The following is a 25,457-nucleotide window of genomic DNA, read 5'->3' as shown; positions in this document are numbered from 1 at the left end:
ACGTCAGTGGTCCCCATTAGAGTTGTTCTGATACTGATATCAGAAATGCCGCTGACACTGCATAAAATACTGGCATCGGCGAGTCTTTGCACCGATCCGATTTGACATAATTTAGCACTGAAGAAATGAACTTTAAAAAAGTTTCACCTGGATATCGATATCGTGATATGAGACTAGATATCGTAATATGACATAAGCGTTGTCTTTTCCTGGTTTAAAAGGCTACACTGCAGTAAAGTGATGTCATTTTCTGAACTGACCAGACTGTTGTAACTGTTCTATTATTTGCCTTTACCCACTTAGTCATTGTATCCACATTACTGACAAAAATCTCATTGTGTAAATATTTGGTGAAAGCACCAATAGTCAACACTACAATATCGTTCTGGTATCGATATCGAGGTATTTGGTCAAAAATACTGGGATATTTGATTTTCTCCATATCGCCCAGCCCTACTTTGGCAATCTGTTAGACTGGAAACTCCCACTAGTACAGCATACAAGGCTAGCACTATATACTGTATAATGGAGCTCAACAGTGACCCACTTTTTAATGGCTCTGGTTCCAGAAGTGTTTTTCCCCGTTCAGTTGTTTCATTGACTTTTCAAAAAATTGTTTGTATAAAGAGTTTTAAGCCTGGAACCAAGCCAACCAGATATGAATATAAAACTCATGAATATAAAACATCTGATTTGGCGTAAAAAAATAATAATTTTAAAACGGCAAAAAAAACTACCAAAGACTAAACTATCCATCATTAAAAATAATAAAATAGTTGACGATTAATAGATTCATCTTTGCAGCTACAATGTATCAAATAGTTGGAGGTAGTAAGGGTTGTCCACTATTTAATAACGCTGCTCACAAAGGGGCTAGGCCAGCGCCTGGACTGTGACTTGGTGTATGAGAGGCAGGTTGTAAGGCACTATATAAATGCAATCTGTTTACCTCATTTACCACCTGAAGTGGCTAAAGACCGAGAGGACATCTACGTTTTCTTTAAATCTCTTCTGTTACTGAGCTGATTACTGTTACTGGTCACCACTTAAAATGTCTCAGTAGCCTTCAAATGTCAAATATCAAGCCGCTGTTCTGCCATCCATCACACAGAGGTGCTGAGTGGTAGCCTTGTTCTCACCTTGACCAGAAAGAATGATACTCCGTAGGTTTTCAGAGACCTCGCCAGCTTCACATAGCTGACTTTGGCCTCGATCTCCGTCATGTTCTGACAGTTTTTGTGTGCCTGTAGGGACAGAGAAACAATTTGTGCCATCTCATTATTTATGGACATTTGTGATACTACTTCATTTTTGTGTTGTTCTGCATATAGCAGTATATCCTGTTTTCAATAAGAGGGTCATATTTTTTTCGTGCTAAACATGAGTTTAAAAGGCCTTTACACACTGGGGACATTATTTTGGTGCGATTAATTTGTGCGAATAATTTAATATATTTTTCCGAAACACCGTTTCTGTCATGAGTACTTTTGCAGAGAACGTGAATATTACACGGCAATATCCATCCGTCCGTCTTCATCTGCATATCCGGGGTCAGGTCGCGGGGGCTGCAGCTCCAGCAGGGGGGGACACCCAAACTTCCCTCAGCCGAGCCACACTAACCAGCTCTGACTGGCAACACAGCTAGTCCTTTTATTTCCGGAACGAGATAGATTTTACGGAACTTTGGCACTAAATAGCGACATCAAACAATTGCGTTGTGTCCGTAAAGTGGATCATAACACAGCAACAGAAGGCTGCGTAGACGGCAAACTTTATTACTCCTCTCAACCTCGACAAAGGCGTTCTTACCTTTCACAATAAAAGCCCTGTGTTTTTCGCTTTGCACATGCATGACGTGCACCGTTAATTGTTGCTTTATTTTTCACACGCTGCCTTTTAAAATTGTTGTATTTTGTATGCCTATGTGTTGTGTATTTGACATTTAAAATACATTTTCGCATTCTGTGGACAGCAAAGGAAGAATTTCATTGAACAGGGAAACATGTTTCCTTACTGTGCATATGACAATAACCCTGAAACTAACTACCAGAGGGTATTAAATTAACTCTGAATATTTTGCCTGTTTGCTTTTCCTGTTTCGGCTTCCCCACCATGGTCGGACAGCAAACGTTAACCCCCGTCACTCCCCTCAGCAGCCAGGGAACCCAGACGGGGGTACACCTCTGTCAGTCTGGAGGAGCTGCAGTATTTATTTGGGTTCAACCTGCAGACTCTAGCTACTGCACATTTACTTGATACTAGGGCTGCACAATATGAGCAAAATATCCAATTGCGATTATTTTGACTGATATTGCGATTGGATTCACGATATCTGAGGGAATGATAATTTTTGTATCACTATAATCATTTTTCATTATTTCATTTGCTCTGGCAGATATGTCTGCCCCCCCCCCTCCTCCTGTCCAGACTAACACACATTTGTGAATTAGGCTGGTGATGCCATGCAAGGAGTCTTGTCCATCTAGCCAGGCAGTGAAATTAGCACTGACAAGCTCCTGCAGCTCCACACAGACCACTGGCTTACCTGGAAGATCCTTTTCTCTCCTTTGTTCTTGATGTACTCTTTGGGAAGGAACTCCTTTAAACTGAGGAGGAAAGAGAAAAGAGCTCAGGACCATATACATAAGCCTACTCAAAACAAAAACGTCAAATGATAATGGGAATATGAAGTCTTTTATTCCTTCTGCTATAAGGCTGCTCAACACAAACAATGCTCATCCTAAATGATGGCTATCACAGAGACATAGGTGTGTTGTGTTTATTGCCTTTATTAATTGTCTCTTATGTGTTGCTTTTAGGTTTTTTAACCTGTCCCCATATCTTTTTAACATGTTTTCTACGGTATCTTTAACTATTGTTTGGGGAGTGTTCCTTGGAACTGACTGTATGGACTGGGAAGCTGCCACTGGGAATAATAACGTGTCTGAACTGAACTCACTCTAAGAATCCAGGCTTGTGTTTGGCCTCGTTGTGGTCGCCGAACTGAATCTGACACTGATAGCCAGCAAACTCGCAGGCCTTATCAAAGGAGACGGGATGCGATCCATTCAGAATGTCATCACGGGCCTGTACACACAGACAGACACACACACACACACACACACACACACACACACACACACACACACGTGACATTTATTCAAAGGTTAAGCACAAATGTCCCATTTAAATCATACTGACCCTATGTGTGAATAAACAAGCACACAGACAAAAGCAGGCATGTGGTCCATGGACTCTAGTGTCGTAAAAAGTCTTAATGCTGTGCTATGAGGAAATGTACTTTTACCTTGGAGAACTAATTTCTTTTTTTCCCTTTTAAAGTGCTCATATTATGCTTTTTGGCTATTCATTTTCCTTTATTGTGTTATATATCTTTTTGTGCACGTAATAGGCTTCCAAAGGGACAAAAAAACTGTTCACAAACTGCTCCAAACAGCTCTATTGTAGTCCAGCCTTTACTTCAGAGACAAACGTGGTCACTTTGGAACACACGTTATAATGCTCGCCTAGCTGCTAGCATGGCACGCCCTCATACTCTGCTTCTGACTGGCTAGTAGTCCTTACCTAGCTACTGTCAGGGCACGCCCTCATACTCTGCTTCTGACTGGCTAGTAGTCCTTACCTAGGTACTGTCAGGACACGCCCTCATACTCTGCTTCTGACTGGCTAGTAGTCCTTACCTAGGTACTGTCAGGGCACGCCCTCATACTCTGCTTCTGACTGGCTAGTAGTCCTTACCTAGTTACTGAGCATGTGCGACTCCCAACAAAGATGGAACAGAAGTGAGATGTCTCACTCTGTAGCTAAAACAGAGAACTCAACACACAGGGTGAAAAGAGGAGCTGCAGCAATGTGCAGAACAACAAATATATGGTGTGTTTTAAAAAATAAACCATGTAAACCTATTCTGGTACAACCTCAAAATACAATTATGAACCTGAAAATGAGCATAATATGAGCACTTTAATTAAACTCAGAACACATTAATCACTCAGGTGGTTGTGATCTGTATGACGGAGGATCTACTCTCAACCTGGACCAATCAGAGCAAAACTGGATCATTTACAGCATGAATCCCATTAATTATCCATGATTGATGTGATTTATGCTAGACATTTGATTGTAGTTTTGACGTGTTGGATTTAATGTGTACCTGTAGAATATTTATCTTGACGTTTGTATTGGTTTCTGTCCTTTCTGTGGAGGAATGCTTTGTCTCCAATGTGGGAGAACCAGACAGTGTTGTCCAGCTCCGCTCTGATTGGTCCAGTTTGAGAGTAGATCTTTTATCTGTTTGTGAATGAATGATTACCTTCTTTAAGTAGAAGAATACATACTTTATTAATCCCGCAAGGGAAAATTAAATGATTACGCTGTATTAGTTATTACACAGGACCTATACATGCACTAATGGAGAGATGTCTGAGTGAGGGGTTGGGGGTTCGGTGCCTTGATCAAGACCTGGCACCCCTCCAGCTACCAGTACATACTCCCTACTTGGTCCGTACGGGGACTTGAACCAGCGACCCTCTGATTCCCAAGCCAAGTCCCTACAGGCTGAGCTACTACCAGCCCTTAAAAGGTGCCCTGCCACATGTATTTCATTACTTTGTGGTAATGTCTGAAGTTCTACCATGGCCTCTGGGACATTTTTGTCTTGGTCACCTTGTTTCAAGCCATTCTAGCGTGGCATAGAAAGCCTGCAGGAAGACTCTGCTCCATTTGTGCCAGTTCTCATTAATATTCAACGAGCTAAAGGCCGTTTTAGGCTTCTGCGTCAAATAGACGGCGTACCCCCGCAGACCCCTCTGTGTCTACACCGGACCCTACGCCGTAGCCCGACGTGCACCTCTCCAAAAATGTAACTACACGTCCCGGCGATGCAGGCCGGTCGGCCGTGGCTTGGTAGCGTTGCATTCCCCCTCCCCGACTCGTTTCCTGGTTCTCCTTCTCCATAAACAACATGAAATCAAGGAGAGGGTTAACTTCTCCTGCTCCAGATTTCATACCGTGGTCAGAAAGAACAGGGGAGACACTTTGTTTCTCTCACTAGGACTCTAGAGTCACTGCTCACCCTGAAGCTAGGGCTGGGCAATATGGAGAAAATCAAATATCACTATATTTTTGACCAAATACCTTGATGTGTTGACTATTGGTGCTCTCACAAAATTTTTACACAATGAGATTTTTGATAAATAATCATCAGTAATGTGGATAGAATGACTAAGTGGGTAAAGGCAAATAATAGAACAGTTACAACAGTCTGGTCAGTTCAGAAAATGACATATCTGTAATGCAGCCTTTTAAACCAGGGAAAGACAACTCTTGTGTTATATTACGATATTATGACATCCAGAATCTAAGACGATATCTAGTCTCATATCACGATAGATATAATATCGATGTATTGCCCAGCTCTACCTGAAGCTAATCGTCACTCTCTCACTTCTCCCTCGCAGTAAAGGCCCGGACACACAGAGCCAATAATCGGTCGCTGGACAGTCTGGTGAGGTCGGTGACTCGAGTCTGTTCTGTGTGTTCTGTGCCGTCGTCCGTCCGTGTGAGGGGCCGTCGGCCTTCATTTTGGCCGATTTGACATGTATAATCGGCGGGGCGGGCACTGCTGGCAGTCAGACTCAATGACCCATCTGATTGGTGGAGAGCTAACCAGGAAACGGGGAGCGGAATGAGCGTGACTAGAGTCTCTCAAAATCTGACGAAAATCTTTTAAACTGACCTTTGTCGATCTGAAATGAAGACAGATTCAGCAACTGCACGGCCTGTTTCTCTCTACAGATGTTTTCAGAAACACGTTTCAGTGAACTATTTTAGTCCAATATGAGATCGTATTCTGAACGAGACGCCATGACAGTCTGTCTTTGAATTTCCGGAGAAACCAGACCCACGTGAGGCGTTCGTCCAACCAGCTGCCGGTTTTCATTTTTTGGACGACAATACAGATTAGCGCCGCCTGCTGTTATGGAGACGTATTATGTCTCGTCGCTTCGGTGTGTTCTGAGGAACTTTTTTGACCAACTCGGGGAGACTGATCAGTCCCACTGTCTTTTCTGCCGACGGTTAGCTGTCTGGTTGGTGTGTAAGCAGCTTAACACACTCCCACACACACACACACACACACACCAGCACACAAGTATAAACATCAGGCCACTTACGTAGGCTACGGCGAAAGCTCTGCGTGGAGCCTCCGCAGAACCGTAAAACAGGCTTAAGCTGCTTGACTCTGATTGGCTAACAGCTAGCCAATGAGAGCCTGGCTAACAGCATCCTTTACCCAGCGCAACTGGGCGAGCTCATGTATAGTAATGAGCTCAGGCAACACCACGTCAGACTGACCAGCTATTGTAATTGGCCTGATTTCTCCGCTTATTTCTTTTCAGTGGCTAGAGCTGACAGAAGAGGTAGCAGTTCATTTTCACATTCACCACATAACACAAACACATATGGACCTAACAGATTTCACAAAATACAAGTAAAAACGGTTTTGTGTGGCAGGGCACCTTTAACCTTTTAAACTTGAATAAGCAGATGAAAAAAAAAGGAAACATTTTCCTGACTTACATGGTTGGCTTCAAAGAGATTTACAAGGTGTGTGTTTGTAGTTTGTGTACCTGTACGTAGAGCAGGTTGAGCTGGACGGGGTCTCTGGAGTCCACATTCTGGTCCGAGTAGAAGAACTTCCTCCTCAGCAGCAACATCTCTGTCTCCTCCACGCCCTGTTCCCTCAACGTCCTGCCATGGTCCAACCAGTTCACTGAGGAAAAACACCAACCAGATCAAATGACCCGCTGCTCTCTTTACTCTCTGTGAAATGTGCTAACGGAAAAGTGACCGTTGAGATGGCTGATCAGTGCTGCATGCATATACAATATACACATGTGCAATGATAGTGTCGGCAACCAATCAATACAGCTTTTATTTTAGTTTGCCTCCAACGTCCAACAGCTCATTACTAAATATGTGATCTGTGTCGAGAGAAAGGCAACGCTCTGGCCTTTGGTTTAGCAGAATCCTTTAGTGTTCTAGAGTGGAGGAAATATCAGTGAATATGTTTAGCAACGCACAGAGCTGACCGTAAGCCGTAAACAGGCAAGAGGCCATAAACTATCTCAAACTGCGGTAAAACCCCAGATTGAGGCGCAGAGTCTGAATGAACTGTATATAGTAGCCTACATGTCCAAAGAAAGCTTCTAAAACCCAAATAATACCAGCCTATCCCACATGTCTTAACCAGAAAAAGGCCTTATTCGGAATATCCAAACACAATATTCTGTTTACATGACCTTTTGTTGTGCTGCGTGTCCAATTGTCTTGCACGTATGCCTTGCTGCACCACAAACTGCCCCTCGGGGACGGAATCAATAAAGTTTGAAGTTGAAGTAAACGTACTCAGTGATGACTCGGGCTAAGGTAGTGCTAAGTGACGTGTGTGTGTGTGTATTGTGTGTGTGTGTGTGTGCGCTAAAGATGGTGAGTGTGGGGGGGCTTGCGTTTGTCATACACTCGTCATCTGTGTGGAGCTTCTGCTTCAGCTTCTCCATCTTCTTGTCGTCTCTCAGCAGAGTCTTGTCTCTTTTCAGCGTGCCCGTGGTCTCCTCCTTCTTCTCTTCGCCGATGTCTCGCACCAGCGAGTACTCATCGTAGTTTGTAATGCCTGACACGCAAACAGATTCAGGTTACTGCATTTACTTTCAATCTCACCCTGCTGTACACGCACAAGTTGACAGTTAACATGCAGTGAAGACACATCATATTTTGTTCTGTATTAATGGACAGACGAGCAGAATGCCGTCAGAGCACTAATCAGCCAATAGCCGACGTCGCTAAACACGAGAAGAAAATCAAAGATTTACTATTAAGCGCAAGAGGCGTCACTAAGGTTAGTTTTGGTTGTCCAGCGGGGAACTTGAAACGGTTTAATCTTTGGGTGGGGGTAAACAGTGTTGAGAGAGAGGACTCACCTCCTGCACTAAGTTAAATGAATTAAGTATAGGACATATTTTAGTAACTTTGTCTACTTAGGTATTTTTGTAAACAGAAAAACGCTGTGCAGCTGTATTATCTCAGCATCTACAAGTACTGGATCGGGACTTGCTATCGGCAGATATTCAATATTTAAAAAATCTGATCCGGGGTCAAAAAAGCTGATTGGGACATCCCTAGTTTACAGTAACGTTAACGGGACTCTCACGCCGCGATACTGACAGACGAGTCTGATCTCCGGATACATGACTGTCGACCGCAGGGTGATTTAAGGTTGCTTTTCTCCAGAAGTTGAATCGGCCTAACTTTTTTGCTGCAGGCATTCAAAAGAAACGGAAGGACCTGCGGTTTTACCGGACAGTCTGGTGAGTGGCGACCAACGCAGTGTGTGTGAATGAATGCTCAGCCAGCGCCTCACCAGAGCAGCGTTATGAACGGCCATACTATCTTTTTTTGCCTTTATCAAATGGCCTGAAAACGACAGCAGGCTGATACAGTATAACCATACAGACCTCTACACACATCAGACTGCTCGTTGGAACTCGACATCGATCTGTTCTCGGCTAAGACGGAGGATATAGCGCTGCATAAATTAGCCAGCGGCAAGTTATTTTTTTCAAAAAAATACTCAAATCCCAAAATTGAAAATCAAACACCTACCAATCGAACAAATATTCAGATCCAGTCCTACAATAGGTAGGCATTATTATCAAGGGGCTGTGTGAGCGGTGTGCGGCAGAGCTGACCTATTCTAGCGCAGATGGTCATGAGCATGTCACTGACGATCTTGGAGTCGTCCACCATGACGGTCTTCACCGTGCCGTCCAGCATGCGGATCTTCAGAGGCCTCTGCTTCTTCTTGTACTCCAGAGTGTCCTGATGACAGAGGAGACACGTCTGGGTTACACCATGTCAAAATGCCTGATAGATCTTTCAGGCTTCTATTATCCAGAATACACAGAGATAAATCGACCAAGTCTCCGTCAAACAAGACATTGTTAGTTTTGGGCCCTATTTCCTTGGCGGCGCAGCGACCAGCAGAAGCAGCTCGCCGACAGTTTGGTATTTTCCTTAGTATTTTAGGAACAGGTAGGAGATTCATTAAAATGAGGCAGCGCAAAGAGAGTTGTTGGAATCTTGGTGGAAAAGGGTCTTACTAGGCGCTGAGAATAGGCATTTCAGAACCATGTCTGTTTCTGGAGCAAAGTCACTCTACTGCAAACTAAATACTTGCTTAAATAATGCTTAAAACATAAATACATAAAAACTCTTCCTTTATATTGCACATTTCAAATATCTTCATCTTTAGTTTTCTGTACTGTTTGATGTTGCCTTACATTTACACCATTTAGAATGTATTACTGTATTGTGTTTATTACTACTTTCTATATCTTATTTGTACATATTACTTATCTTTTTTAACTTTATTTGTATATATTTCTTATCTTTTATATTATACTTGTTGTACGTGTCCTTGTTGCACCGTGGGTCGCAGAGAAACTTATTTTCAATTGCTCTGTATGTCTGGCACATATTGCAGAATTGACTTGGAATACTTTAACTTAGAGCTGCAAATATATATTCATTTACTGTTTAGTTGTCAACTATTAAATCTGCAACTATTTTGATAATCGTTGAGTAATTCTTATGAAAAAAAGTAACCATTTTCTGATTGCAGCTTGTGAATATGTGAATATTTTTTGCATATTTCTCTGGATGAATAGATTAGTTGCTTGGTCTCTAAAATGTCAGAAAATGGTGAAAAATGTGGATCAGTGTTTCCCAAAAAGCCCAAGATGACGTCCTCAAATGTCTTGTTTAGTCCACAACTCAAAAGATATTCAGTGTCCTGTCCCAGGGGAGAGAAGACACTAGAACATACTCACATTAATCATCATCATCAGGATGAGTGTATTTGCTACATCTTTATTTTTTTTATTATTTAGTTATTGTTTAATTGTTGTTTATTGTTATTGTATTTTAGTTACAGTTGTTACTTTTGTTTTTTATTCATATGTTGTAGAACACAAAAGAGGGCGTTCTGGTTCACACGTGTATGGATGTTCACATTCACATTCACTGTGTGCATATTAACATGCTCAATCAAAAAAAACTAAGTGGTTTGTACAGGACTCTGTCCTTTTGGGAGGCTGTTTGTGTGCTAGCAGTTAGGTATTTGTAACATTTTGTGATGTGCAGTGTGTGTGACTCACCCCATTCCTCAACATGTAGTAGTCCAGGGCTTTTCCTGCCTCCAGCCAGATGCCTTTCTTTGGGTCTTCATCAGACAGAAACAGCCCATAGTCATTGGCTGCGGAAGGAATCAGAAATACTGAGTGAGTCACTGGAAGTGTGTTTCTTGGCATACATGCACATGTGGACATTCAGTGACTTTTGAGCTATTATTGTCTCAAGTACCTGCGCTGGATGTTACTTTAAAAATGTTAAACTAGGCCAGTGGGTCTCTGGATGGTCTCCGTACGCCTGTTCAAACACATACATCTGCTCCAAACATATCAGGTTACACATTTCAAAATGTGACCACTTGTCTCTTGAGGTTAAGACAGGAGAAGTGGACCATTTCATATGCTGGAGGGTTAAATCAAGATGTTGAATTAGGCAAGTCAGGGATACTGGCTTTAACTCTTTGACTTCTTCTTTCTAAATGTGAAATGACTTCCACATTGAACAAGTAACGCAGAGAGCTGCTGTTGAAAGCGCTTATGTAATAAGACATACTGTAACTCTGCATGCCAGCTGATGCATCTGTGGAGCAGAGGGCTATTCTCAGTTTACAGTGACAATTTTAAGTGCAGCTCGTCTGCAGAGCCTGTAATCTCCGAGACAAAAGGTAGCAAGGCCACAATTCATCTGCTTTTAGACATTCCACGCCATGGCCCTAGGGTTGCTTTGTACTAATTCTACACTCCGATGTTTCACTTTAACTTCCACATGTTCACTGTCTTTAGGAAGTGATTGCCTTTTAGTATGTTGGACACGTTTTTGACCTATGAAGTCTTTGTTGCTGTTGTTGTTATTCCTAAAAGTCATTTACATGTGAAAAGAATCAATATGTGCTTCTTGAAATGCTCATATGCGACTACTGTAAATGTGCTTATCTGTGCTATACTACAGGCAAAAAGGACTGGAGCTCTCACCTGGAAGAAAATGGAGGCACTTACAATCAGTGCTTGGATCAAGAATATGGCGCAATGTTATGTCCAAGGAGAGATTAACATTTATATTAAAAAACTAATTGGGGGTGTATGAGAAAATCTGGAAATAATTTGACATATATATATATATATATACACACACATACACACACACACACAGTAAATACTGGGAAATCCTGGGAAGAGGGCTAATCAGCCAGGTTAACTGGAAACACCTGTGTGGGTGTTCAGGGCCTTTAAAAGTTGTATTTGTGTATATATATAAATAAAATGTTTTTATTGATTTCACAGGAAATGTTACAATAAACATAAAAGGGCTTATTTTTTACATTTTCACCCCAACTCCAGGTCCCACATAGACGACAGATAGATAGTATATAAGTATAACAGTGGGAATTATTTGTAGATCAGGGCTCCTTATCATCCACAGACAGTTGCAGAAGCCTGCTGAATATGCAGCTTTCCTCCTCCACTATCCCCTACCGTCCAACTGAGTGCTGTTGGTTTTCAAAAGGTTTTCATACGTATAAAGACAATACGAGGAGTGCAAAGCTGCTGCTTAATCTAATGCAGCAATCTGCGAAACAAGAAACCACCTGGCTTGGATAAGGGTTGGGTTATGCTAGAAAAGTAGTACTGTAGTTCATTAGAAGTGTTGTTGGACCTCGTCAAAAGGCACAAGTGTTTAGAGTTATTCTAAAGTTATGTCGTCATAGAGAGGGGGAAGACGTGAAATTGTTTCAAAATATAGTTAAAAAATGGGTGTAACGGCATGCATTTTCAGATAGCTTCTCCAGACAGCTGCAGCTGCACAGATCCCAAAAAGCAGCAGAAATAGTTGTTAAGAATGAATATTGAGAACCTGGGACCCTGGTTTCTTTCTCATCCACGCATGGCCAACCAAAGTCCAGCATTGAAAGTGTGTGTGTGTGTGTGTGTGTGTGTGTGTGTGTGTGTGTGTGTGCATTTGCATTTAATCTGGAGAAAACATCAGTCCCCTGGACCCACAGCCCACTCCAAAGCCTGAAGAATGTCTTTTTTGTGCTATTGTTTTGTTCTTCATAGAACTGGCTACCTTATGCTGGTCAGTGGTCCGCTGGAACAAGCGGTAATGTAAGCAATGTCGACAGAGAGAGACAGAGACAGAGGGAGGGAGAACTCACGCTGTCCGAGCTGTGCCTCAGGAACTCTCTCCCTGATGATGCGGCCGGCATCATACACCATGGTGGAGGGCTCAAACTGCATGGTCTTCACCACGTTCCCCACGCCGATCTTTAGTGACAGGGCCACCATGATTGCTGCTCTGCACCTCCACCCAACTCACACCTGCAGGACGGCCAATAGAGTAGTTAGTCAAGACAAATCAATCGTACACAAATGTAGCCCAATGTCACATACGCTGTGTTAGGGCTGCGATAACGATTTTGGCGATCACAAAAACGATTATTTTTGCACGTTACGTTTTGCAAGTTTGTCTGGTCTTTCAGAATGGATAAATAAATAAACTGTTGGTTTAACTTCAATAAATAAATGCAAAAGCTTTCTAAAAGTCAACGGGTAATAGTGTTAAATAATCGTGATTTCAATATTGACCAAAATAATAATAGATTATGAGTGTTTCCATAATCGAGCAGCCCTACACTGTGTCAACATCAACAGTTCTGACCCAACCCTAGTCCTTTTAAAGACACCGTTCACATGATCACACAGGTTTTTGTTGAAATATGATGTTAATACAGGGGATTTTCCCAACAGAAACATATTAAACATATATATTAGTTTGTGTGCGTTTGCTTGGATTTGAACGTTTAGTTCAGCCAAATTCTCTGGCCCCTCCCTAACTGGGATGTAATAGGAAAGACTCATCCGTGGCCCCAGTTTTTGCCTCTTACACAGTGCTGGCTGCGTTAGCATTAGCAAACCTAATATGCGCTGACAGACGACAAGTATTTCTCTGCAGTGCTATTAAACACAACACATGCAGAAAACGGTGCTATATTCAGTGCTTATGGGATATGTAGGGCTGACGAACGGTACCGCTGTGATATACAGCAGGGCTGCTGTTAAGTACTAACACTCCCGCATCTGGCTGAGGGAGTCAAAGAGTCTACAAAGTCTGTTTTGTATTTTTAAGAGTGACAGAGTTAGGGGAAGGACTCCAAATAGGGCTGTGATATGATAGCAGTTGGTTCAACTGGGATTTTGATGGTTTGGGATGTGGTGCTAAACATTTCAGACCAGTAATTCTGAAAAAGGACGGCACGACCAAAACATATGGGCATCAGTAGCACTCAATTCTGGACCCTTTACATAGGCATTCTGTACGGGCCCCTTACCAAATCAACAGCTATTTATTGCAGAATCACTCTCCTCACACGACGGCCCAGTGTACTCAGTCACCTTGTACTGTGTACTCCGTCTTACCACGGATGTATAAAAAAAACACTGGATACAGCATTCGAGGCGGAGCCCCGTTCCTTCCTATGAGAGTTGCTCAGTGGCGCATATGGACAAAAAAGGTCAACTTCCTGCGTATAAAATGCCCCGGATGATCGGCGCTGCTTCAGCACTATGGGGCCCGTAGTCGACAGCGCACAAGATACCTTCGCTGGCCGAGCCGGCTACTTCCAGTTTAGCGCTCCGCTAACTTAAAGGTGCTGTAGGTAGGCTTGTCAATATCCAGGACTTAGCCAAAGAATTTGAACATCGACAACTTCTCAGTCCCTCCCCCCCCCTTTCCGCTAAAGCTAAAGATTGGTGCATCTGAACAGGGAGCTGTGGGTTTTTGCAAATCTCACTACAGGCTGTAGGTGGTACCAGAGGAGCTGGATTTATTTTAATGACCTGCTTCATGTAGTTCTACTAGAACATAGGGTCAGTTTCAGCTAATAGGACAGAAAGGTAGTTTTAGAAGTCTTACCTACTGCACCTTTAATTGGGGATTAAATGATTTAATCAGGCGGCTCTTCTAGACTTTCCAAATGTCGTCAGGTTGTGACGCTCCAAAAAATGTATCCACTGATTTACGGACATTTCTTTCACCATGTAAGTCTATGGGAAAGGGTTTTTTTGGGCCCTATGGCATCACATCAGCGACACGGAAGTTGTAATTCCACCGTTTGGCCGCTGTGTTTAATTGGCTTCAAAGCTTGGTGCACTTCCTGGGGGCCTGAGTCTGTCGCCCCTGCTAGCAGGTGCCTGTCCACATCTGTCACAGGTAGGGTCAATGGCACCATAAATCATAGACTGCCTGACCCGAGTTAAATTAAATGAATGCAGTGAATGGTAGTCACTGTCGGACCGTGACTAAAAATGGATGAGGACTGATCCTGACGCAGAACTGAGGGGATTTTTCTAATTATTTTCTTACATTTCTCAGTACAGTGTGAAGCTGGCTATAAAATAAGAAACTCCAATTATTTTTACATAATTACAAGAAACCAGAGAACTGAGAAACGCAGCTCAGACAGGAAACGTATTCAATGCTGTAGCTGTGCTGTCTATGCACTGCACATTGTGGTTAATGCATTACAAACTGGCTGGCCCTAAAGAAAGACTAGTTATGTTATTTATTGTGGGCAAAACCGAACATGCTTCAGCTAGATAGGAGTCCCCATTTTGAACCTGGTGTTGTTTGTCACAGCACTGTCTAACTACATAGCAGGCTGTGACATGTTACAAACTGAATCTGGTCTCAAAAGGACCAAACTAGAAAAAGAGAGAGGGGTGATCCCATTTCCTCTGCTGCTCTGAGCTGAATGAACCAGGGCTGACAATGTGCTCAAACTATTCCCAGTGGTTGAAATGTATTTATTCATCATTCATTCACAAGTTTATTCATCAACTATACATGCAGAAAATATGATCAGTTATGTCAAATATGTTACATTATTGTAGGTTAAACAATCCAACAACGGTATGTAGAAAGAAAAAAGGTCAATTAGCTCGACCAGCTGCAACTTTTTAATGCAACTCACAGCGATATTAATGAAATAATACTACGTACAGGATAATTATAAGACGGACAGGAACTGTTCTTTCGCGTGATGAGCACTTGTACTTTTACCTAAGTAAGATTTGAAATGCAGGACCTTTACTTGTACGGGGAGATTTGTAAATGGTGGTACTGGAATGTCCAAAGCTGAACGCTGCTGCTGTTCTTTCTTAGCGGTGACGTAAAACTCATCACTTGAGCTGCTGCATGCTACACCATTTTCTAAACATAGCCATACTGAGAAATACAGAAAGAGTTTTGTGGAGCGGATAGGCTTAATAAGCTTTGTATCAATTCATTTGGCAATGGCTTTAATGTAACGGACGTTCATTAATATAAAATAGTCATGCATTTTATGCGCATTGTACAGATTGGGGGTATAACGTACGTTATCCACCAGAAAGGAGTGTCATTTTTACCAAACCACAATGTAAAGAAACGGAACGTTACACACACTCTCCTTTTATTCTCTGATCAAACTCCTACTGTTCTGTATGATATTTCGACTGTGCTAAAACTATTTAAAGGAGAATTCCGGTCGATTTCAGCCCGTAGCTCTGTTGTTTGTACATGTGGAGTGCTGTCAGTAGTGAGAAAAACTAAAACAATCGGTGCTGCCTACACCGTGTTATCCTCCTGCTAGAGTTAGCACCCAGGAGGCTGAAACAGGGCAGGTTTTAAACGTGTTTTAAGCCTCTTAACATGTTCTAAATGTCATTACAAGTGCCTACCCATGTGAAGTGATTCCTTCTGTATCGATGATGTCATCGCCACACCCTTCGACCTCTTACCCGCAGTCCCGCACTAGTGCACGGCCACACACGACTGCGGTGAAGCTAAGCGAGCATATCCCATCTCAATGGTTAAACCAGCTCACTTCATCTAGCTAAATAGTTTGTCTCTGCTCCCTGACACTTCCCTCTGCTCTGCCGGTCCTGGATTCTACACAAGATATATTGCTAACGTTATGTAGCTAACGTTAAACATTGCTAAAGTAGCTGACCGCTAAAGTAGCTGACTGCTACAGCAGCGACGTAACGTTAACGTTAGCTGCTATGGTTAGCTAGCTGTTTATAAAGTGGAAGCTAGCTAGCTAATCTGTCTGCTTATCAACTCCTTGAACGGATTATAGTAACTTTTACCACGGCTTATTGTAGAAAAGCTAGTGCAAGAAAAACGTGTAGATTAACAAAAAGACATTGGATCATTGATGTTTGTTTGACTGCCGATGTTAGCTAATTAGCAGAGCTAACGTTAGCGGCCTTTATAAAATGAGGAGTGTTGAAAGTTATTATAGTCCATGGATGTATTAAGAGAACGTTAGTCTAGCTAGTCATGTTATGATGGGAAGTTAACTCTTCTTCTCTGTGTTTTGGTGAATTTCTGTATGAATGGATATATGAATATTGTGAATATGAATATATAGCGCGTTGAGTCATTCACACCTGGATCCGTATGGATGCAAAAATCCTTGAAACGAATCCAGGGAAGACAGGTAAAAAAACCAAAAAAAAACATGGTTTTGGTACGTGTGGACGTGGCCTCAGACAGACTTGTGAGTTGAATGTCTTCTCAGCTTTTGTTTATTCTGTTGCTTCCTGTAACCGTGTATGAACCTCTGGTCAGAGACTCATTCTGGTCATCGTTCTAGTGAACTTCTGCCTCCACTGCGCAGTGAATGAAACTCATCTGAACCAGCCACTGAATTGGACCTGAGAGAACTTGTTCTTCCACAGTCTCCACCAACTCTATGCTGGCCGGTTACCTGCCAGACGCTCCACTTTGTTCAGCAGCTAGTCTCTAAGGGAGTCTGTCTGTCGATTGGTGCTGGGCAGGTAGTGTACAGTTTGTTTATCAGAGCTTTCTCGCTCTAAACAGCTGCTGGAAACGAGGATGATAAGAGTGTTGAGACTGTAACAGTCAACGGTGTTGTGGGCTGTGAAAACCACGACAACGAGCGACGTGTAAGACAAAAAAAAGAGCTGGCACATTTGACTTCTACGTTTTAGAAAAGTAGGTGCAAATAGAGTCTTGAGTTGGGCTGCAATAAGTACAAAACCTCTGCTAGTTCCTGAAGGGACTGAAAGGTTGTGTATCCTAAGAATACTTTAAGAAGGAGTGGGTAGGGTTGGCCATGGTTTTAATTTGAACAATTCTGATTCCAATTCTTCTTTTCGTTTCTGGATCTTATCGATTCTGATTCTTCTGAGGGGTGGAGTTGACACGTGAAAGGCTTATTTCACAGATAAGAGGAAATTCTATTGATTCAGTGGTGAGTTACAGTTTTACCTGGCTTTTTCAACGTCAAATAAAGTCACACTAGAGTAGGGATTTTTTTAACTTTTTGTGCGTGGACCACTATTTGTAATCAAGAATTTTCGCGGACTACCTCATAATACACATAAAATATGTCCACAGTCCTACCTGAATTAATCTGCACCTCTTAATAGGCCTACTAGCAATAAAACTAGAACTGGTCGTCGCATCAGTACAACAGGCTTGTTAAAAGAAAGTTTACTGCACACACACATTTTATTTATTTACTCACTCAAGCGCCCGAGGGCAGAATCAGGTTCATTTGAATAACAATAACAATGGAGTATTACATCTATACAGTAATAAGAACCCTTGGATATAGTCAAAATTCCAAAACCTTTGGCGATTTTAGGGGATCATTAATCTTCAGAGTTTTACAAATCATAAGTCACATATTCTTAATGGGAATTTCCTGGTAAAATGAATGTTAAAAAACTATTATTTTATATTTTATTTTGCTTTTCCACGGACCACCTGCAGTACCCTCACGGACCACTAGTGGTCCACGGACCAGTCTGGGAATGACTGCACTAGAGCGCCGCTACGGAAAACCAAAACTAAATTTGGAACCGATGATCTGATTCAAAACCAAATTTTCGAAACGATTCCAATTTAAAAAAAAAAAAAAAAAAAACAACGATTCTATTGTTGGTTCCAAGTTAGAGCCGGTTCTCAATGCCCAATCCTAGGAGCGGGTGTCTTTATAAAGCTGTTTGGAGATGACAGCTTAGCTGCAGAGTGACAGCAGAAAGCAGCACGGCATGTGTTGGCATCAGAGCTCAGAGAGATTAAATATCACAACACAGACACGCCGACACCCTCAGCCTTGCATCCTGCTGACACCATATCGCCCTCCGCTCCTCCTGCTTTTTCTGGCTCCCTCCTTGGTGACAGGCGGATGTGGTGTGTAGCTGGCAGGGGATCAGATCTCAGGATACAGTGATCAAAATGAATGCTGGGTAATGTAGTAACAGACAACAGTGGACTTAATATGCAGGAAAACTGCCTTTTTCTTGGCAAATATGGAGTCAATATGATTGCGCCCGCCCCCAATCCACCGGACTAGAGTGCTGTCAATCTGAAAATTGTGATTTCCATTGGATCACAGTACTGTCACTTGGCTCCTGTTCTGCCAATCTTCCCAGCCTTTGTCACATGACCATTAATGGTTCCATGACTTCAGCACTGACATTTTTTCTGTGGTAGACTGAGCCTACAGAAAATGTGTATTGTATTTGGATATTGTTTAAAATGAAAACAAGTGAAATTAATAATGAATGTGATGTTTTTAGGGCTGTCAGCATTAACGCGTTAATCGCGATGCGATTAAGGGCCGAGCATAACGCGTTCATTTTTTATTTATTTTTTTTAAATCGTATTAATTGCATGCCACCATTTAGTAATTTATTTTCACTTCACTCGGCTTTGCGTCGTGCCTAACAGGATACTATTTTGCCGTACTTCCTCGTAACATCCTGCTGCTGCAGGAATATCAACGCGGATGTCGGTGCCTCATTCTGGTGCCACTGATATGTCTGCTCTTCTCTCTGATGCTCTGAAACAGACGTTACAGGAAACAGAAACATCGCTGTACGTGACGCTAGTTAACACTATACTCAACAGCAGCTAACGTTAGCCTACCGCTAGCTAGTTAACACTACACTCGACAGCAGCTAACGTTAGCCTACCACTAGCTAGTAGCTGGATTAAACACGGTTAAAATGCTGACAGCTAACGCTAAACGGTGTAAAGTGTGACTGTGTTTCACTGTAGAGGATTCAACACCGGGATGTAACAATCTGCAGCTGCTGTTGTCGGAAAAACACAGACGGTGCGTTCAATGAAACTGGTAACCTACAGCCTCGTGGTGCATTCAAAGTTGTTGTTAAATGTCCATTTCCAATCTGGTGGTTGTTTTTATCGTTCAACAGTTATTTACTAGTGAAATAAGTTATTGTTATAGTTATACCCAACCCTAATATTGACTCTAGATTCAAATGTGTGACTAGATTCACACAGTTTTCTTTAGTTTACAATAAATAAATAAATAATAAACAAATACAAATCTTAAAATCAAGTTCATAAAGTCATTTTCTTTGCATTCATTTGATTCCCAGTCAAGATCCACTGGTAATAATGGCTTTCCATTGTTATTATGGACTTAAAAACTGTTCTGAAATGCAAAATAATAGAATTTTAATCATGTGATAAAACATGTGATTAATCGCGATTAACTATAGAAATGTAACGATTAATCGCGAGTAAAAAACAATTAATCGTTTGACAGCCCTAGATGTTTTATTTAGAATGACATTGTGCTATTCTAACCTATCCAATAGTTCCTATATTTCTAAGCAGGTTCTTCTTCTACGCTGTATTCTGATCAAATATCATATATTTCTATTTTACAAATGCTGAGATATTTGTTATCTGTGACTCGCTGTTGATTCTAATACGTCATTTGGTGAACAAAATCGAGAGATACTGCTAAGTGTAAGGATTGGAATCATCTCGGATCACTTGCTGACTTTCAGTGCATTAATATCTACTTCAGTGTAGTCGACGTCGAGAGGAGGCGAGTGAAGTAAATACCTGATGTAAAGCGGTGTTTGAGTGACAGCCCTCCTGCCCAGTCAGATGATGGCCTTTGGGTTTTTCTCTCTGGCTGAAGAAAAGGAAACAGACCAGGTTACCATCATTATGATGTAATGACCAATCACAACACAATAGTCAGACCCTCCAGCAATTTGTGAGCTTGCAATTTCTTACAAATTCAACCAGAACTTTCCTCAAGAGTTAGATTTACACAGTCATAGCATAGGATCTGAATACTTCATATTCTATATACTACATCATTGATAGCAACACAGATGCTGCCTGTAAAAAGGCCCAACAGAGACTTTTCTTCTTGAGGAAGATGAAATCATTCAGCGTGTGCAGGACTCTGGTGATGGCTTTGTTTGACCTGGGATTTATTGAATCAGTCTAGACATGTTGTATTGTATTGTATTACAAGCGTAAGCTAAAAAAGCTGGTAAACGTAGCGTCTAAAGTGGTTGGGGTACAGCTGCAACATATATATGATAAACGGGTCAGGGGTAAGGCTAACCACATCATAAACTGGCCTGATCACCCACTCTCTGGGGAGTTTAATCTGCTCCCCTCAGGTCGCCATTTTAGGCTACCTAGGAGGTGGCAGTAGCTCGTAGTCCGTAGGGAGTTGGGTTGGGAACCGGAGGGTCACTGGTTCAAGTCCCAGTACGGACCAAAGTACAGAGTGTGGACTGGTAGCTGGAGAGATGCCAGTTCACCTCCTGGGCACTGCCAGGTGCTCTTGAGCAAGGCACCGTAACGTACCCCCCCCTCCCCTGAGCATGTGTGTGTGTATTTCAGGCCTGTGTGTAGTGATTTCTAACAAACAGAGTGTAAATTGTAACTTCCCCCACTGGGGAGCAATAAACAGTATAAAAAATTAAGAACTAAACGTGCCAGCCAATGTGTATACAGTATGTGATTATTTATTTATTTAGTCCTGATTATGACAGATTTACCTGTGTACAGTCCAATTGGATTCTGTCATTGGTTTTGAAGTGTCTCCATTAATGTGTGTCCTGTGTTGTGTTTACAATGTTGTTGGCATCTGGTGGTGCTTTTTTTCTGTGTATGTGTTTTAGACATCCTGCTGCACACTAAATTTCCTTTTCTAAGGATAAATAAAGTGGAAAAGTGGAATTTGTGGACTTGCTATAACCTGCCTGGGTGTGAAATAGTTCACTGGGTGCTGTGGCAGGAAGATCTCCTCTGTGTGTGTTTATCACGGTAATGACAGATATTGCAAAATCCATACCCATAAGTCAGTTCTCGCAAATATTTTACTGGCTGCCTCTGGATTTCTCCGCGAGAACATGTTTGAACGCACTTCAGGCCTCAGGCTGCAACACTCAGCCCAACATGCTGAAACACAGCAGTGCTAGGAGGAGCTTCTCTCTGATGGTCATTTTGTTTGGGGACTCTCATCAGTCACTGATGAAACAACGTCTTCACAAACTCTACTTTGGTGTGACAGGGTTCTTGTGAGATCCCTCTCAGATGTGCTGATGTCATTTCCTGTTTTAAAAAGCCCTTCAATGCCATAAAAGGGCATTCCATCTGTAAACTCCCAGCTATGATTCAGCAGGGAGCAGTGTATCCTGTCTGCAGTGAATGTAAGGACAGTTTGTTTGGCTTAAGGAAAGATAAGAGGGGTCTCATGCATTTAAAGCTCATTCAGGTCTGTTATGTTACATTGGTTGTCTTTCATATTATTATCTTCCATGTTATTATTTTTAAAAATAAGTACTTCACTGCTCCACTCTTCCAGTTTGATAAGTATCAATACAGACTGAGAGAAAGCCTAGACACTTCCGTAAATGCAATATACTGCGAATACTTCCCATCCCACCCTGCCTGAAAGAGGAAGTCCCGAGTCACAACAGTAATTACTGAGAAATGAGGAAGAGTGCACTAAAGTCCACAGCAGCAAATCACAATCCGTTTGACAAAAGAAACCCTAGAAAACAATACTGAGGCTGAGTTTGAAAGAAAAGCATTCATTAGTGTACTGTGTTGAACAGTATGAGACAAGACATGATAAATAAGCACCATGGCAAATTCCTTGCACAGCAAAGCTCCTCTGGCAAATAATCACATACTGATGTTTAAAGGTTTTAAAAATCTGACAACAAGATATCAGCCAACGTTCACGTGCGTGTGAGGCTTTTTAACTTCACCATCTGTGTCGGCGTGTGCATGTTGGGGTCCGATTGGGGTCACGGCCTGGAGGTCTACTCACTCCAACTCTTGAGTTTTATAAGGAGAAGTTTGGATGACATGAGCACCCGAATAATGCGACACATTTATACACGACTGAAAACAACATTTTTACGCATCATCGCGCTGCAGCCTCTCTCCTGCTCTGTCAGGCTGACACCCACATCCACACCCACACACCCACACACACGTGCGTCAGCAAAATATTCAATTACAACCCAGTTCATAATTTAAAGACAACAAGGCTCGCATAGGAAATGTGTAGCTAATATGCACTAATATGCACACTTCAATATTTGTTTGCAGATTCTCCTCACATCGTGCAGGCCGTAAACCCATTTAGATCTGGATGTGGATGAACTGTTGCTTTGTGTTCAATGCATGGACAAAAAGAGTCCTTTCAGACTCAGCAACAAAGGTCTGCATATACATTAAACATCGAGTATTGGCTCCTAGCAGCTACATCACCAGTGCTTGAAGACCTTTCTCAGCTAACTTGCCCACTTCCTGTCACTCCAGTCCACACTTCCTCTGTACAGTGACAGCAGTCAACTGTCATTCTGTCCTGTCAGCAGTCAGATACTCTATCTCTCGCCTCATGTCCTTCAGGCCAGACTCGGTTTTTGTCTAAAGCGTAGGGGGAACCGTCGAACAACAACCAGAGGATTATTACAATAACTTCTTATCGTAATATGCAGAGCAACACATTTTACTTTCTGCTCTCCAGGGCTGAGAAGTACAGCATGTGTTACTGTTACAGTCTCTTCGGTCACCCGATGCCTGAAGCTCACAGTGCGGTCCACGCATGTGTTGGCTGAACCAACTACGGCTGCACGATATAAGGAAATTATTGCGAGAACGATATTACTTGCAATAAATAAATAAAACAGATATTAAAATGTACTCAGTTCTGCATTTCTGCTGCTTTTTAGTATTCTGCTAAAATACATCGCACTGTTTTTGAATTTTAAACAAAATGAAAGAAAATCACTAACAACATTCCTCTATTGAACAAATACATAACATTATATTGAATATAAAAAGACAACACAAAAAAATGACAGTTACATTGTATTGTGCAGCTTTCTACTGCGTTTTGTGTCTATTGCGATTTGTTGCAGATTTTCGCAATGTGTATATTGCGCCAGTTGATATTGCGATGACGATAAAAAAATATATATATATATATTTTGCAGCCCTAGAACAAACCAAGACATTTTCTTTGGCTGTACAAAAATGTGATTAAAAAAAATAATTAATTAACAAATAATAATCAAAAGTTGCAGCCCCATATATATCAGATACTTTGTATGTCCCGAGATCTGTTGCCAATGACAAAAGGTTAAAAGAACACCGGTGTTCTCCTTCCACTACAAGTATAGAAGTAAAGCAGAAGGCAGAAGTCAAACAAGCTGTGGTGAAGCATGGTTCACCATGAGTTCACAGTGCTGCAGAGTACATACAGCTCTTTGCAACCAACGCGCTCTGTCTCGGTTCCCAGCCGCATTCAAACATCCTGTATGATGAGGGCCAAAGGCCAACGGCAGCCCTGCTGTAGCAGAACAATACTGACTCGCAGTCACTGCACACCCTGCGCCATGATACACAAGTAAACTTGTATTAGGGTAGTCCAGATTTAGTCAAACATTTTTAGGTTTCTTGTTTCACTTCCCAATATGTGCACTGCTGCTGCTGCGGGCCCTCATAACTGAAAACACTGTCAACATCCTGTATCAGGCATTTCCTCTCTAACTGGGACGTTTTGGGAGCGATTGGGGGGATTGCTGTGGACCAAATAGCTTGCCTTACTGTATTGTGTCAACAGTTAACTTGTATTCAGCGTTTTGGTTTGTGTGTTGCAAATGTTCCACCAAAACAAGTTCCTCCCCGAGACTATTTAGCAGAGCCACCGTCACTGAGTCTGGAGCTTAGCGCCTCCCAAGACCGTTGGGATTGGTTTAAAAGGAACACGCCGATTTATTGGGACTTTAGCTTACTCATGGTAACCCCCAGAATTAGACAAGTCCATACATACCCTTCTCATCTCCGTGCGTGTTGTAACTCTGTCTGACGGCTCCACCGGTAGCTTAGCCTAGCACGGATCCTGGAGGTAACTGGTTCCAACTAGCCTACTGCTCTGAATAAGTGACAAAATAACGCCAACATTTTCCTATTTACATGTTGTGATTTGTATAGTCACAGTATATATCACTATATTCTCAGAAAGGTGAAGCAGTGCAACTTCTGCTACTTGGGCAGAGTGATATGCTTGCATCACCTGAGAAGCCCCGAGCAGAAGTAGCAGTGCTTCACCTTCCTGAGAATATAGTTCCCAGTTTATAAACGGTTAGAAGGTGGCTGTGTGTCATGTGACCTTGTTATTTGTACACGCTGTGACTATACAAATCACAACCAAGGGGGTAAGCTTTGCTTCAGAGCTCGAACCTCCTATGGCGCCATTTTGATGCTACCAAACGATCACCCGACGTTAGCATCCCATTGACTGCCATTCATTTTGACGTCACTTTGACAGCGAATAACTTTACATCTGATGAGTTTAAAGACTTTATTTGTCCATTGTTTATTTCTAAAGAAACACGACAATGTATAAAAGGCTCCATTACCTTGTAGCTCACGTTATGGCTCCGTAGCAGACGTTTTTATAAAAATAGGCTAACGATTGTGTCATAACCACGAGACTTCCTGTCTCATAGTAGAGGAGTTACCGTACAGTACAGGAGAAGCTCTCAGGCAGTTTGGACTTCCATTAGCTGTTTAAGTGTAATTACTAATGTTAACTATCATTTTAGTGATCAATAATTAGCCTGTGTCTATGTTATCTCCTTACATATACCTACGCTCTCCGTCTCTGCTAGATTGGGAATGATTGAGATTTCTCTTGGCACAGCTACCAGAAGACTTCCAACTTTCAGACAGGTTGCTCACGTCACATCTACGTCGTCAAGCTCAGTTGGAGGCTGCTCAGTAACGCTCAGCCATCACCGGAAAAGTGACTTCACTGGTCTCCGTCCAGAGACACGGGGTCTGTTGGTCCATTCTTATATACTGTCTATGATCACAACATGTAAATAGAAAAATGTTGGCGTTATTTTGTCACTTATTCAGAGCAGTAGGCTAGA

At 42.1% G+C, this 25,457-nt stretch overlaps 1 protein-coding gene across 1 annotated transcript in view; it reads right to left on the bottom strand.

The window, feature by feature from the left end:
- tln1 (talin 1) overlaps positions 1 to 25,457 on the bottom strand; it is a 110,434-nt gene that overhangs the window by 68,815 nt on the left and 16,162 nt on the right. The window contains exons 2-10 of the mRNA XM_078272017.1: positions 20,101 to 20,173; positions 12,362 to 12,524; positions 10,236 to 10,333; positions 8,769 to 8,898; positions 7,541 to 7,693; positions 6,651 to 6,793; positions 2,960 to 3,087; positions 2,546 to 2,606; positions 1,140 to 1,244 (exon numbers count right to left, since the gene is read on the bottom strand). Of these exons, the coding sequence (XP_078128143.1) occupies positions 1,140 to 1,244; positions 2,546 to 2,606; positions 2,960 to 3,087; positions 6,651 to 6,793; positions 7,541 to 7,693; positions 8,769 to 8,898; positions 10,236 to 10,333; positions 12,362 to 12,491 (948 nt within the window). The 5' untranslated portion in view covers positions 12,492 to 12,524; positions 20,101 to 20,173. The remainder of the gene's footprint in view (positions 1 to 1,139; positions 1,245 to 2,545; positions 2,607 to 2,959; positions 3,088 to 6,650; positions 6,794 to 7,540; positions 7,694 to 8,768; positions 8,899 to 10,235; positions 10,334 to 12,361; positions 12,525 to 20,100; positions 20,174 to 25,457) is intronic.

Source organism: Sander vitreus, chromosome 16, assembly GCF_031162955.1.
Source record: "Sander vitreus isolate 19-12246 chromosome 16, sanVit1, whole genome shotgun sequence".
Taxonomy (NCBI): domain Eukaryota; kingdom Metazoa; phylum Chordata; class Actinopteri; order Perciformes; family Percidae; genus Sander; species Sander vitreus.
Note: the sequence above shows the minus strand (reverse complement) of the source record. Positions and strands in the feature narration are given on the sequence as shown.